This window comes from Schistocerca serialis, chromosome 5 (genome assembly GCF_023864345.2).
Source record: "Schistocerca serialis cubense isolate TAMUIC-IGC-003099 chromosome 5, iqSchSeri2.2, whole genome shotgun sequence".
Taxonomy (NCBI): domain Eukaryota; kingdom Metazoa; phylum Arthropoda; class Insecta; order Orthoptera; family Acrididae; genus Schistocerca; species Schistocerca serialis.
Window position 1 is genome coordinate 750,344,579 of NC_064642.1, and position 16,780 is coordinate 750,361,358.

Consider the following 16,780-nt stretch of genomic DNA (forward strand, 5'->3'; position numbering starts at 1 on the left):
ATTCGATGCGACTCTGCAGCACTTTTTTTCAAATGAAAACAAAAAATTAATGCTTTCCACAAATCATCACTTTCTGGTACAAAATTCGACATTGTTAACACGATGAAAACATATGATGATGTTTGTTCCATGACTTGTTGTATACTAACTATCTTTGGCAGATGTCATACCAACCAAACAAACAAAAATTAAGGCTCGTTCACAGCAAATGTTCCCTATCAACACATTTGTATCTTAACGCTCATTTCATACGGGTACATCTGGTATATCGAGATCGTATCCCATGTTGATGTACCAAGTAAAGTCTTTTCATCAGTCATGGAGCATACATAAGATTCTCCAGGAAGGTGAGACAAATCATAAGCATCCACTGACCAATGAGGTGAATGATATCACACGCAACCGTAGTTTTCTGACAAGGGAACCTCCCCATTGCACCCCCCTCAGATTTAGTTGTAAGTTGGCGCAGTGGATAGGCCTTGAAAAACTGAACACAGATCAATTGAGAAAACAGGAAGAAGTTGTGTGGAACTATGAAAAAAAAATAAGGAAAATATACAAACTGAGTAGTCCATGCGCAAGATAAGCAACATCAAGGATAGTGTGGGCACACTAGCACCGTGGTCCTCTGGTTAGCGTGAGCAGCTCCGGAACGAAAGGTCCTTGGTTCAAGTCTTCCCTCGAGTGAAAATTTTTACTTTCTTTATTTTGGCAAAGTAATGATCTGTCTGTTCGTTCATTGACACCTCTGTTCTCTGTAATAAGTTTAGTGTCTGTGTTTTGCGACCGCACCGCAAAACCGTGGGATTAGTAGATGAAAGGACGTGCCTCTCCAATGGGAACCGAAAACATTTAATCGCAAGGTCATAGGTCAACCGATTCCTCCACAGGAAAACACGTCTGATATATTCTATACGACACTGGTGACAGCGTATGCGTCACATGAGAGTAATATGTTGTCGACCCACCTAACTTGTACACTTGGCGAATGGGTAAAAAGATTCCTCTACCTTGTCCGATTTAGGTTTTCTTGTGGATGTGATAATCACTCCAAAAAAAGTGATGAAAACATAAGAGTTTGTCACATAAACGGCAACAAATGACTGCAACAGTTTCACAGTCGCACAGTTTTCCCTGTGCTCTGTCAAAGCATATGTTTTTAACGTTTTCAAATTTTTCCGTGTGTAGACTGTCAAATCCTGCATATGTCCAAGCAAATCTGAACATGTCCTGGAATTTTGGAGAGCGAAGTTGATTATGAGTGAGTACCTGAACTTTGATAATTGTCTGAAAATAAAAAATTAAACTTTTCACTCCAGGGGAGATTTGAACCAAGGACCTTTCGTTCCACAGCTGCTCACGCTAACCACGGGACCACGGCGCTACTGAGCCCACATTCTAAGTTTGTATATTTTGCTTATTTTTTTCATAGTTCCACACAACTTCTTCCTGTTTTCTCGATTGATCTGTGTTCAGGTTTTCAAGGCCTATCCACTGTGCCAACTTATAACTAAATCTGAGGGGGTTGCAATGGGGAGGTTCCCTTGTGAGGAAGGATTTACGAAGTAAGATCTTGTAGTAATATAAAGAAGAAATAGCAACAACTCAAATTATAATCCTCATTATAAAGCTGTGAATCTTACCGCAAAATACACTGATGAGAAAGGAAAATCTTACTGTTCTACCAATCAATGGCAATCCTTTCTGCATGACAGCTGTTATTCCATACCAGATTTTCCATCCTTAAATTCATATTTGTATCAGCTTAAGGTGAAACATTTTTTTCTGAACACATAAAAGAAGGATTTAGCAGATACTAATAAGAAGACTTTTCGTGCGGAACTGATGTGAAGACTTTTCGTGTGGATACATCTGAGGTCACAGCAGCAGTTTAGTAGCATCACATTTATTATGATTTCCTTCTTAATGCAGCATGGAAAATCCTAATTGAGTGGTTAATCACAAATAACAATACATGAACCAGAATTTCAAAGATTTGAGGTAATTAGAAAATGTGAGGAAGAAAAATAAAATTATGGAGCATCTGCAAAAGCGGTTAATGAAAACCACGCTGATAAAAAAAAAAATAAATAAATAAAAAAGAGAGAGAGACAGAGAGAGAGAGAGAGAGAGAGAGACAGAGAGAGAAAGAGAGACTTGAATGTGTCAGATTTTAGTATTATATTCATTGTAGCTTTGAGATTTTTCATCTTAATTTAAGAAGATAATCAAATAAAAAATAAGTATACCCTTCTCTTTGAGAAATGTGAAACACCTTATGAATGTACAATTATTACATCATCAGCTGGGCATTGAATTGATGTACGTAAAATGGTGTCTTATTACACTAACAAGACTCACTCTTCAATTTTCTTCACACTATCACGATTTGGAGGATAGTGCCCAGATATAACAAATTTCCTACATCAGTATGAGGCACTTCTCAAAAACACTCAACTATAATCAATTTCAGGCATTATTGTGAGAAGGAAAGTTGCTACTCACCATATAGTAGAGTTGCTGAGTTGCAGATAGGCACAACAAAAAGACTTTCACAATTAATACTTTCAGCCATTGGCCTTCGTCAACAAAACACACACACACACACACACACACACACAGACACAGATGCGTGCATGCAAATGCGATACACACACGCGACTGCAGCCTCAGGCAATGGAAACCTGAGTGTAGTTTCAGTTGCCTGAGACTGCAGCCATGTGAGAGAGTTGTGTTTGCGCACACGTGTGTGTGTGTGTGTGTGTGTGTGTGTGTGTGTGTGTGTGTGTGTGTGTGTGTCTGGCCAAAAGCTTTAATTGTGAAAGTCTTTTTGGTGTGCCTATCTGCGACTCAGCATCTCCGCTATATGGTTAGTAGCAACTTCCCTTCTCATAACATTGTTACATTCCATCCTGGATTTTCCATTGTTTAGTTTCAAGCAATACTTACACGGCACCACCAGTAGCTGTGTGCGTAGCATTCTAGTGATATAATTGCATGGTTGCTGGCCCAATTCTTTCAAGGTGCAACTTTTCTTTTACTTTTGTTTGAATTTTATACTATTCAACAAAACTGAAATGTTTGTTGACAAATAGTAAATCATAATTTTAAACAAAAATATCATTTCTATATTTAATTTAATGATAATGAGTGTCTTTTGTGGCCCCACTGGATCACTTTAATCAATCATTTGCTCGTCAGCTTCTCTAATATTTTAATTTATCATCATTTCTTGAATTTTCATGCAATTAGTAATTAAAAATAATGGATGTTATTTGTATTAGAAAATCATAATTCAAAATTATATTTTAAGATTTCAGTTTGGTAGTTAATACACAATTTAAATAAAAGTGAAAATATAAGTCTAGCAAGAACCAAACAAGTGACTTCCCAATTACAAGGCTCAAATGCTGTAACATAGCCACAAGCAGCTTCCTTAATTAGAAGCTTGAAAGAGCCTTGGGAAATTGATTTACTTCTTCCTTGAAGGGAAGGTATAAAATCTGTGTTGCTGCCATGAGCACCAACAAGGCACCCTCCTATGCCAACCTGTTTATGAGCTATCTTGAGATCATCTTAGCCTCCCAAAATGTCAAATCCCTGGTCTGGTACAGGTTCATAGGACTCAAGGCCAAGACACCCTATCCTCATTCTTTCACAATCTCACCTTTTCTCCCATTTGTTTTACCTGATTCTTCTCAACTCAGTATCTCACCTTCCTTGATGTTGACTTCCTTCTCTCTGAAGGCTCCATCCACACCTTTGTCCACACTAAACCTGCCAGCAGTATCTGCATTTTGACAACTGTCACCGCTTCCACACCAAAAGAAATAACCCCCCCCTGCCGATACAGCCTAGGCACCCGAGGATAGTGTATCTGCAGTGACAAGAATTCCCTTGCCCAGGACGCTGCAGGTCTCGCCAACCATGTAGGAAAAGATAGACTGCTAATTACCATAAGATAACATACTAAGTTGCAGAGAGGCACAATTAAAAGACACTTACACATAATCTTTTGGCCACAGCCTTTGTTGGAAAAATTGAAACACACACCATTCACTCATGCAAGTAAGCACACCTCCCATGCACATGACCACCAACTCCAGTAGCACATACCAGAATGCAACTGTCACATGGGATGGAAGAAGCAATATGAAGGGGGATGGGAAAGGGGAGGGAAAGGGGGAGCAAGAGGGGGAGGGGGAGGGGGAGTGGGAGGGGATGGAATGGGGGAGGGAGAGAGGAGGGGAAGAGGTAGGGGAAGGGATAGCAGTGTACAGGTAGGTGAAGACAGGGGCACCATCTGGTGGAGCATGCAGGGACTAGAATCCCAATAGGTACAGTGTCAGGAGGTTCTAGGGCAAGGAAGGGGGGTGGGGGTATGCAACAAAAAAGGAGTGGGGAAAGATGGGCAGGTGTGATGGCAGAGGCTGGCAAACAAAGAGGGTAGGAAACGAGAATGGTGTGGGGACAGTATGTTACCACAGGCTAACTCCGGGATTACCCAATACCATCCCAGACTGGAACAACTGAACCTCATCCTTCGCTAGGGCTTTGATTACCTATCATCAAGCCTGAAAATGAGGAACATCTTACCCGAGATCCTTCTCACCTCTCCTAATGTGGCGTTCTGTCCTCCAATATGTCCTAGTTCATCTCTATGCCACTCCCAATCCCAACACCTTCCCAAAAAGATCATATCACTGTGGAAGACCCAGATGCAAGAGCTGCCCAACCCACAAACCCAGCACTTCCTATTCCACTCTTGTTCAGGTAAATCCTACCCCATCAGGTGCTGGGAAACCTGTAAAAGCAGCCATATCATTTACCAGCTCTGCTGCAATCATTACACAGCTCTTTATATTAGTATAAACACTAATCAGCTGTCCAGCAGGCTGAATAGCCACTGCCAAACTGTGGCCAGAAGCAAAGTAGATGAACCTGTGGCACAGATGCAGCTGAACATAATGTTGTGTCTAGGAATCCTGCATACTCAGGTCAAAAGACAAACAATCAAACAACTCATATTAATGAGTTTTATGACAGCAAAACAATTACGATACTTAACTTTGCTAGACATGTCACAAGCAAAGGGCAATGTACGAAATAATCAATCTTCTTCAGAATAGACAACACATGTCTGTGCTACATAGAGATTCCTAACGAAGTAGCTAATGTTGATTTTGTTATCAAAGTGGCTATCACCAGTCAGGCTGGGCGTTTGTGTCCTCTTTATGTAGTGGCTGCTGCTGTCGCGTTGTCGTCCTGGAAGGGAGGTTGGTCAGCATGCAGATGGCTGACTTATTCTCACAGCCTTCTCTTCCATGTCGTTCCCAACTGGCATGCTGACGCTGACTTAATGCCGTAACACACTTAATTTCAATGGCTGCTTCACTACCAAAGTCATCTGGATCCTCACCTCCACCACCAGCTTTTATGAACAGCGAGGTGGGAGTTATCCTTACAACACATTCTCTGTTCCCTTAAATTATCCCAGCTTCAACCTACCGTAGCATGCTGTCCCCACACCCTCCACCCAACAGTTTCTTCTCCCTCTGTACTGTCACTTCCGTCCCATTCCCATCTCCTACCCTCTGTGTTTGCCAACCTCTGCCAGCGTATCTGCTCATCTTTCCCCACTACTCTCCTTTTTTGCTCTCCTACCCCACAACCTGCTGATGCTGTGCCTGTTGGCATTCTAGGCCCCACACTCTCTGCCAGACAGTGCTCCTCTCTTCCCCTACCAAAACACTGCTATCCCTTCCCATTCCCGTTCCCCTTCTCTGCCTCCTCTAGATTGCTGCTTCCATCCCACATGATAGTTGCATTGTGGTCTGAGCTGCCACAGTTGGCAGTCAGATGTGTATAAGATGTGTTTGCTTGTGTGAGGAATGATGTGTATTTCTTTTTCTCCAACAAAGGTTGAGGCTGAAAGCTTGTGTAAAAGTATCTTTTAATTATGACTGTCTGCAACATAGTGTGTTAACTATATGGTAAATAGCAATCTATCTTTTCCTATATTGTTGATATTCCCAACTGGCATTTCCATTGTTTGATTTTGCCAAACAGCTTTTGTTCCATCCTACAACTCTGTGATGTTTTCGTTTGTTGCTATTCTCTATAGCACTAATGTTCACAGTGTCTGTTCTTTCTCTTCTTTCATGCGATTTTTCACTGTCCTCCAAACCACATTTACTTTTGAACCACACTGTATCAATGATTGTTCATGCTCAACCCAGGCTTTCCTCCATCTACAAACTCTGCCAGAGTGATCCCACCCCAGAAATCCTACACAATCTCCAATACCGGTTTAAAGCCTTGGGCCCTTCTGAGAACCTCTCCCTTAAATCCATTTCCTTCCTCAGCCCTATGATGCCCTGCATACTCACCTTCTACATGCTCCCCAAAATCAACAAACTCAACAATTCTGGATGCCCCATTGTGGCTAGTTGTTGTGGCCCCACTGAAAGAATTTCGGGCCTCTAACCAACACTTCCAACCAATTACCATACTCTGGACTCCAACATCAAAGATACCAACCACTTCCTTCATCAACTCTGTACCATCTCCACCCCTTTATCCTTTACCTCCTTGATCCCTGCTTGTCACTGTTGATGCCACCTCATTAAAGACAAACATCCCTCACACTCAATGTCTTACCACTATTGAACACATCCTTTCCCAATGTCATTCAGACTCCAAACTCACTACCACATTCCTCATACACCTTACTAACTTTATCGTAACCCGAAACCACTACTCCTTTGAAGAGAAGGTATACAAAGAAATATGTGACACAACCATTGGCATAGAAGGGTGGCATGTGGGTGCCAATCAGTTTATGGGTCATTTACAGGAGACCTTCCTAGCCTCCCAAAATGCCAAACCCTTAGCCTGGTTCAGGTTCATTGATGACATCTTCGCGATCTGGACTCCAGGCCAAGACACCCTATCTTCATTTCTTCACAACCCCAGCACCTTCTCCCCATCCACTTCACCTGGTCCCCCTCAATCCAGCACACCACCTTCCTAGACATTGACTACCTCATCTCTGATGGCTCCATCCACCCCTCTGTCCATGTTCTATCCAGCAACATTTCCTGCATTTTGACAGCTGGAATCACTTTGCTACCAAAAAATCTGTCCAATACAGCATGGCCACCAGGGAACGGTATATCTGCAGTGACGAGAATTCCCTTGCCCAGTATGCTGAGGATCTAACCAAGGCCTTCACCGACAGGCACTATCCCCCCCAAAGCTAGTCCACAAACAGATCTCCAGTGCCATTTCCCATTACACATCTAATTCTCCCACAACCACCAAGAACCAGCTGCAAGCAAAAGTGCCCCATTCATCACCCAGCACCACCCCAGACTTGAACAATTGAACCACATCCTTTGTCAGGGCTTTGATTACCTATCATCATGCCCTGAAATGAGGTACATCTTACCCATGATCCTTCCCTCCCCTCCTAATGTGGTGTTCTGCCACCCGCCCAACCTCCACAACATCCCAGTCCATTCCAATGGCCCTTCCAATACCAATCCCTTGCCACAAGGATCATATCGTTGTGGAAGACTCAGGTGCAGGACCTATCCAATCCACCAAACCAGCACTTCCTATCCCTGTTCTGTCACAGATTTATCCTATCCCATCAGAGACCAGGCCACATCTGAAAGCGCTCATGCCAGATAACAGCTCTGCTGCAATAATTGCACAGCTTTTTATATTTGTATGACTATCATCCAGCTGTCCACCAGGATGAATGGCCACCACCAAACCGTGGCCAAGAGCAAAGTAGGTGACCCTGTGGCACAGCATGCATCTGAACATAACACGCTTAATTTCAATGGCTGTTTCACTGTCTGAGCTATCTGGATCCTGCCCTTCACCACTAGCTTTTCTGAACTGCACAGATGGGAGTTGTGCCTACAACACATTTTCTGCTCCCAAAATTATACCAGCCTCAAACTACGGTACCCTACTGTCCCCACACCTTCCACCGAATAGTTTCCACTCCCTCTTTCATATCACCTTCTCCCCATTCATGTGCCCTCGCCCTCACTGTGTGTCACCCTCTGCCAAATGCACCCCCAATCTTTCCTTTTCCCTGCTCCTCCCCTTTTCCACTCCCTCTTCCCCCACCCCTTTCACACCACCTATCTCACAGCCTTCCAACGACGTGCCTAGTGATAGCCTTATCAAGACACTCTGCTAGACAGCACTCTTCTCTTCCCCCACCCATACCCTGTTATGCTTTTCCAATCCCCACCCCTTTCAGATTGCTGCTTTCATTCAACATGATAGCTGCATTCCTGTCTGAGCTGCCAGAGATGGTGGTCATGGGTGCATGAAGTGTGCTTGCTGGGGGTGAATGAATGTGTGTTTCCTATTCTGATGAAGGCTTTGGCTGAAAGCTAAATATGTGACAGTCTTTTCGTTGTGCTCATCTGCATCTCAATGTGTCACCTTTACGGTGAGTAGTAATCTGTCCATTTCCTTACATTGTTGATATTCCAGCCTGGAGTTTCCACTGGTTGATTTTATCTACTTATATCATGGAGATGTACTACTACTACTACTACTACTACTATTAATAATAATAATAATAATAATAATAATAATAAAATGCACACACACACACACACGCAAAATAAAGACACTCATTCTCATTCTCATTCTCTCTCTCTCTCTCTCTCTCTCTCTCTCTCTCTCCCCCCAAAGAATAACAGAATAATTCGTAGGGAATAATTCTATACAACTCTTGAGGTAATTTATTACCTGCTTCTGGGCCTGTTCCCAATGTTTGACTGGCCATCAACAACAGCTGCAAGGTCATCAGTACGATCCAGATCCAAGTCAGAAGCTGAGAATAAATGAATCAAGATGGGTACAAGAAACAAACCATTACTAACATGTTAAAGCGGCTGCTTAAAATGACTTTACAGACAAGCGGATGCAAGTGTCCTTGCCATTAAACATACAAACTCACTGACAATCAACCTAAACATTTATGAGACAGAATGGAGGTGGAATTCTAGTACTATCAATAGACGTATATAGAAGTATGAAGTACATCCACTATCTTAGTTTTCAGAACTAATAGTTTCTTCCTTGGGAAGGATAGGTGGATAGACTGGTGAAAGTTAAAAATGAAGGGCACATCACTCAGATACCAGGATGAGAGGAAGATACCAGGTGTGGGTACTTCTCATCCTGGGTTCTGCATCAAAAATGTACATCGGTTAATCATGGACTTGCAAACCACATTAAAAATTCTTGAAATGAAGGATACATACAGAAATCTCATTAATAATTTATATGGCACCAAATACTAATCAATCAAATAGTATCTTCCCAATTAAACTGTAAATTATATGTAGAATCAAACAGTGGAAAACTCAAGATGGAATAATGCAATATTTTGAAAAGGATAGATCACTACTCACCATATAGTGGAGATGCTGAGCTGCAGATAGGAACAACAAAAAGACTGCCAAACAAATAAGATTTTGGAAATAAAGGCTTCCATCGATATGAGACAACACACAACACAACACACACACACACACACACACACATACACACACACACACGACCATGTCACCTTGGCAACCAGAGGCTGTGGTCATGTGTGAGAGTTGCATTTTCACGCGCCCGTGTGTGTGTGTGTGTGTGTTTTTTGCCTTTTTGGCCGAAAGCTTACTTGTTTGACAGTCTTTTGTTGTGCCTGTCTGTGACTCAGCATCTATGCTACATGGTGAGTAGTAATCTATCTTTTTCATAATAAAGGAAAAATTATCTGTAGAAATGGAAAATCAACATATGAGCTAAGTTGTAATTTTTACACTTTCAATGCACTTTTACTGACAGATCTGCCACAGAGACATGAATGTTAATTGATTCTGTAATTTTTATTGTGTTATTGGGTTTCTAACTGAAAAACAAAACTCAAATTCCAGTTATATATTCATGATGAAATGAAATAAATTCTGACATTGGCTGCAACTGGGTACTGAAATGAATTCAACTGTGACAAGCGAAAATTTGTGCTGGAGCAGGACTTGAACCCAGATTTCCTGGTTCACATGAGCATTTGCGTTAAACACTTTGGTTATCAGCTAGTCAAACACATTTTCTGTCTAACCCAAATTCCCATGCTCAGACAGCCAAAGCGGTTAAGGTGACCACTTGTGTAAAGTGGGAAATCTGGGTTTGAGTCCTGGTCTGGCACTAATTTTAACTTGCCAACACTGAATTCATTTCAGAATTATGTCAGAATTATTTAGTTTATTTTCATCATGTATATGTGCGGCTGCAGAATCATGAGTGGTGTCTGTTCTTTTGGACATATCCGAAAGAAGAGATGCTACTCACAGAAATACTTTGGTATTGTCAAACCAGACAGCTACAACTGCTTCAGTCAGGTACTGATCTGAGGAAGCCAGAAGACTTATGCAGTTATGCATCATACTGGAAACCAAGTTTTGAAACAGGAGTTACTTGCTTTTTCCATTAGTTATTCTACTAATTAGTGTACCGAATAAAAGCAGGCAAGAATAAGTGATTCTCCTAACTATAACAATGATGAGCTTTGTGTTTATCTGCTTTCAGTTCCAACAGCCAGCAGAAGCAATAGTTGGCAAAATCCACAATTCACTCAACATTAAGAGCAGTTAGGAATTTATTCAGAATATTGTAACAGGTTGGACTGAAATTAATTTTAGCATTACCCATTGAGTAATATTCAATTACCAGTGTTGTAGCACTGAAAGGATCAATCTGATCTTACAATGATACACGTAAGACACATCACATGATCCAAGAAAGAAGAGTCGAAATGGAAGCAGCAGGAAAGATGGCCTGGATCTACATAGGAAGACTAAAACAGAACACCAGCACAATAATATATGAATATTCCTAGAGAGAAGTGATGCTGAGGGGAACACAGAATGGTAACTCCATGCTTGAGGAGACAGGAATGCTTTCAAAAAGATTTGCTTCCCACTGACTTATCTAGAAGACACACAAAGAATGGTCTTCTGGACCCAGTGAATAGTCATCACAAAATACAACCTTCAGAGACACAAAAAGAATACCAAAGGAAAGAGGCAATACACTTACCAACAAGAAAGGAGAAGCACATCTGAATAAGAGGATACACGCACTATTATGGAACACTGAGGGAATGAAAAACGTTCTGCCTTACACACCAAAGAAGATAATGAAAGAAACAGATACAATACTCATGAGGCTTTCAGTACTGAACCTAAAGAACTTGAAAGTTACTGTCATACATGCACTAGCAATGCCAATGGGAGGGGGGTGGGGGGGAGGGGGGGGGGGGAGGGAGGGTGACCAACAGGGGAATTATCTGTTTCCTAAAGGCGAAAACAAGTAACACTGAAAGAATTATTAAACAGAAAAATATGGTAATAATCAAATCTACCACAATACTGGTAACAGATGCACAGAGGGTGTCCCTTCCAAGAGTCTTTAGGTGCATTTTCCATGCTGTATCAGCAGATATTTCAATTTCGTTTTTGCAATCAATAGTTGCAGTCAGCTGAAACAAATACTGCTCACCGTATCATTGACTTGATACCCAGTGCCAACAGAAACCCTTGGTTTATTTCCCATTACAAACAAAATTATTTTAAAAGTGAAATTTTAAGGGCCTGTCAGAATGATTCACTGCCTAATTTACTAAAATGAATATGAGGTAGTGAAATGAGGCATGGCAGGTGCTGTACAAAGAACAGTATCTACACCTGGTTAAAAAAATGACACTTTTATTTAAACACTAAAGCCAGTTTTTAATGGTGCTAAATAAAGGAGCACATAGTAAGAGTACGAATCACTGCCCAAAGTCGTAACCTCATCCTAGGTTTTCCACCAGCACAACACTGAATTTCTAGTGATGTAAGGTGCAGGATTAATCATTTCTCATAGGAAATATAGACAGGCAAGTTCAGAAACAAAAGTCACACGGCTATCACATGCACATTAGCGGCAGTGATGCGTAGACTTGGGCAGTACCCATGTCGGCACGAAATGAATGTTGTTCGGAATGTTTGCGGCTTAAACTTTCAATTACTCGCAGGGCTCCGCAATGGGTGTGGAGATGCATGGCGTGGTTTAATCTATAGACTTAGGGGAGAATGTCTCGATATTAAGTGTGTCACCACATGGCATGTCTGTCCGATATGAATGTGGGTCCGAACTGACACTGACGCCATGAGGAGAAGAGCTGGACTGAATGCAGAGCTAGGTTGGTGGAAGCCTTGCTAGTGTCGAGGTATCTGGTCGCACCACAGAATTGACTGCTTCCTTAACAGATGTCCGTAGTCATCTAGGAAAATGTAGGACTGCTAGGGTTGATGTGCAGCTAAGGGCCACCATATGCCCATCGGATAGAGTGGTCCAAAATTGGTTCAGTGTGATACTCATATGTATTAACATGGACAATAAACACAAAGAACAAACAGTACTGCAACAGTAACAGCAACGCCCTACCCTGTGCTGACTACTACAGCCATGCAATTGTGCTACTTCCTTGCTGCTAGAGTGCTAGTTATTTTGTGTGTTTTGCTGTCCCTGTTGATACATATCAATGAAACAAATATAGCACTAGACTAATTTGCGACCACTCTATCAAACAGGAAAGTAAAATTCCACTTTAAAAATAATTTGGTTTGTACTGGGAAACAAACTAATGCTTTCTGTTTACACTGGGTGTCACAAGAAAAACATGATGAGTAATATTTGTCTGGACTTTTGAAGTCTCTTAGGGTGGGCATATGGTACATACAGCCACGTTTACCAGTTGAAAACATAAAGATTGGTGTCAAAAGCCACTGAACAAATGAAATATGACAAAATGTTGTAGAGATCTTATCTGAAAATAATTTGTGTCAGTGATCTGCGACCATGACTTATTAAATGGATAATTCAGTAATGTTCATACTGTCAGCATCTGCCTTTTTAGAACTGGAATTACTACATTCTTCTTGGAATCTGAGGGTATTCTGCCCATTTGGTATCTTTCACATCAAATAGATCGTTTCGTCATGGCTGGCTTTCCCAGGATCTCAATATTTCTGAGGGAATGCAGTCTATTCAGACACTTTATCTCAACATATATCATTCAGTGCTCTGTCAAATTCTTCTCGCGGTATATCTCCCATCCCATCCTCATTTACTTCCTCTTCCCTTTTCATAACATTGTCTTCCAATCATTTTCTTTGTGTATAACACTTCTATATAATCTTTCTACCTTTCAGCTTTCCCTTCTTTGATACTCATATAAATTACATTTACTTACCTCAGCTCAGTACAGCCGACAGATACACAAAAAACAGAACCGAAAATTTACGTTCCTAGCTTTCGGAACAAATGTTCCTTCATCAGGGAGGAGAGAGGGGAAAGAAAGGAAAGAAGGGAAAGTGGATTCAATTACTCACAACCCAGGTTATGAAGCAACAGGGAAAGGAAAACAGGGAGGGTAGCAAGGATCATGGTTGTCAGAGGGAAGCCAAAGATAGTCTACTGTAAGTACTGTGCCAGCTTCAAACCAAAGAGGATGCATACAGAAGTAAAGAGGTATATAGTATAAAGATAAACACAACTATGTAGGATGAAAAGATGTGTGAATGGCTAAAGAGGAAAGGGAAAGAGGAGAAGACTGAAGAGTAAATGGGAGTGATGTTGTTTAACGTAGGTTCAGTCCAGGGGGATGGCGGGATGAAAGGATGTGTTGGAGTGCAAGTTCCCATCTCTGCAGTTCAGAGGGACTGGTGTTGGGTGGGAGAAGCCAAATGGCACATACGGTGTAGCAGATACCTAGGTCCCTAGAATTATGCTGGAGGGCATGCTCCGCTACTGGGTATTGGACATCTCCTAGGCGAACAGTTCGTCTGTGTCCGTTCATGTGCTCAGCCAGTTTAGTTGTTGTCATACCGATGTAAAAGGCTGTGCAGTGCACGCATGTCAGCTGATAAATGACATGTGTAGTTTCACACGTGGCCCTGCCTTGAATTGTGTATGTTTTACCAGTAGCGTGGCTGGAGTAGGTGGTTGTGGGGGGATGCATGGGACAGGTTTTGCAGCGGGGTCGGTTACAGGGGTAGGAACCGCTGGATAGAGAAGGTAGTCTGGGAATATTGTAGGGTTTAACAAGGATGTTACGGAGGTTAGGGGGGCGACGAAAGGCAACTCTGGGTGGTGTGGGGAGAATTTTGTCAAGGGATGATCTCATTTCAGGGGTTGACTTGAGAAAGTCATATCCTTGGCGGAGTAATTTGTTGATGTATTCGAAGCCAGGATACTATTGGGTGACAAGGGGGATGCTTCTGTGTGGTCTGCGGGTAGGAACATTGTTGTTGGACGGAGGGGAATGTATTGCTCGGGAGATCTGTTTGTGGACAAGGTCTGCAGGATAGTTGCGGGAGAGGAAATCACTGGTCAGGTTATTGGTGTAATTGTTGAGGGATTCGTCGCTGGAGCAAATACGTTTGCCACGAATACCTAGGCTGTAGGGAAGGGAGCGTTTGATGTGGAATGGATGGCAGCTATCAAAGTGAAGGTACTGTTGTTTGTTTGTGGGTTTGATATAGACAGAGGTGTGGATGTGAGCTTCAACAAGATGAAGGTCAACATCCAGGAACATGGCTTGGGTTTTGGAGAAGGACCAGGTGAAATTCAGATTCGAAAAGGAGTTGAGGTTATGGAGGAAATTAAGGAGTGTTTCTTCACCATGAGTCCAGACCACAAAGATGTCATCTATAAACCTATACCAGGCCAGGGGAAGCAGCTGTTGGGTCTTCAGGAAAGCCTCCTCCATGTGGCCCATGAAGAGGTTGGCATAGGACAGAGCCATCCTGGTTCCCATGGCCGTTCCCCTGATTTGTTTGTAGGTCTGGCCTTCAAAAGTGAAGTAATTATGGGTGAGGATGAAGTTGGTAAGTGTGATAAGGAACAAGGTTTTTGGAAGAGCTTCGGGTGGACGTTGGCAGAGGTAGTGCTCAAGGGCAGAGAGACCATGGGTATGTGGGATGTTTGTGTAAAGGAATGTAGCATCTATGGTGACAAGAAAGGTTTCAGTTGGGAGAGGAGTGGGAATGGATTTGAGGCGTTCTAGGAAGTGGTTTGTGTCTTTGATGTAGGATGTGAGTCTGCAGGTGATAGGTTGGAGGTGTTGGCCTACCAGAGCTGAGATACGTTCTGTTGGGGCTTTGAAGTCTGCTACAATGGGACGGCCAGGATGGTTCTCTTAGTGGATCTTGGGTAATAGGTAGAAGGTAGGGGTATGTGGCTCAGGTGGAGTGAGTAAGTCTATGGAAGCTGTTGTGAAGCCTTGTGAGGGACCTTGGATTTTTAGGATTTTCTGCAGCTCAGTCTGGATGGAGGGAATGGGATCCTGGGTAACAGCTTTGTAGGTTGAGGTGTCGGAGAGTTGACGCAGTCATTCTGCCACATACTCCACACAGTCAAGTACCACAGTTGTGGAGCCTTTATCCGCCGGGAGGATGACAATAGAGTGGTCTGTTTTCAGCTCCTTAATGGCACGGGATTCAGCTGGGGTGATGTTGGGGGTTGTCGGGATGTTCTTCAAGAAGGATTGGGAAGCAACACTGGATGTGAGGAATTCCTGAAATGTCTGCAAGGGATGGTTTTGGGGGAGGGGAGGAGGATCCCTTTGAGAAGGCGGTCGGAACTGTTCTAGACAGGATTCAACACTGGGTCTAGTATTTGGGGGCTGTGTTTGGGTAGTGAAGTGATATTTCCAGTTGAGGTTCCGGGTGAATGAGAGGAGATCTTTAACCAGGGCAGTGTGGTTGAATTTAGGCGTGGGGCTAAAGGTTAATCCTTTTGATAGAACAGATGTCTCTGGAGGAGAGAGGGATCTGGATGAGAGTTTTAGAACTGAATTGGGACTGGTGATATGTGGCATTTGACTGTGGTTATAGTTGAGATTTGGTCTGTGTGGGGTATGTGCTGGGATGGGGAGATTGAGTAGAGTGGCTAGGCTAGGTTTGTTGGCTATGAGGGGGGTTTGTTGAAGGTTCTGTTGTGGTTGGTGTTTGTGACGGACAGGGAGAGGGACCCCACTTCTTAGGTGTTGCACTAGCACTGTGGATAATTTTTTCAGGTGGTGTGTGGCATGGAACTCAAGTTTGCAGCTGGCTTCTAGGATGATGTTCCGGAGTGAGTTCTCCAAGCAAGAATTTGAGAGCTGGAGGACTTTGAAGAGAGATGGGAGCTGTTGGGAGTGGTGGTTACATGAAGTAGTGTAGAGATTCAGGGCAAGTTGGGTAAGGGCTAAGGATTGAAGGTTCTGGAAGTCCAGGAGAGACTGGTGGAAGGAGGAATTGCACCCAGAGATGGGAACTTTTAATGTAAGTCCTTTAGGGGTAATTCCAAAGGTTAAGCAGGACCGGAGGAAAAGTATGTGGGATTGCAGTTTGGCTACGGTGAATGCATGTTTCCGGAATGTTTGTAAATAATGTGGTATAGGATTAGGGTACATAGTGGGTAACTGGTGGGTAGGGAAATTAAATAACTAAAGTTAAAATAGTAATCATAAGAAGGAATAAAACACGGAGGGAAGGACGAGAAAGAAAGAAATTGTGTTGGTAATGTTCAATACCAACGAAAGACCACTAAATAAGAAAAATACGGATAAAGTTGACAGACCAAGCAAGTATGTCCAGATCAGGGGAAAAGAACACACGTTGCTCAAAAACAGAGATAGCGAGTGGCGAAAAAAAGATCGCGTGTG

At 42.6% G+C, this 16,780-nt stretch overlaps 1 protein-coding gene across 3 annotated transcripts in view; it reads right to left on the reverse strand.

The window, feature by feature from the left end:
* Window positions 1-16,780, reverse strand: part of LOC126481575 (kinesin-associated protein 3) — a 206,948-nt gene that overhangs the window by 30,787 nt on the left and 159,381 nt on the right. For 2 of the 3 annotated variants that reach the window (XM_050105432.1, XM_050105434.1), the window contains exon 16: window positions 8,782-8,866. In XM_050105432.1, coding sequence (XP_049961389.1) covers window positions 8,782-8,866 — 85 coding nt within the window. Of the gene's footprint in view, window positions 1-3,685; window positions 3,778-8,781; window positions 8,867-16,780 lie in introns of those variants that run through there. The other variant, XM_050105433.1, reaches the window with a different exon arrangement.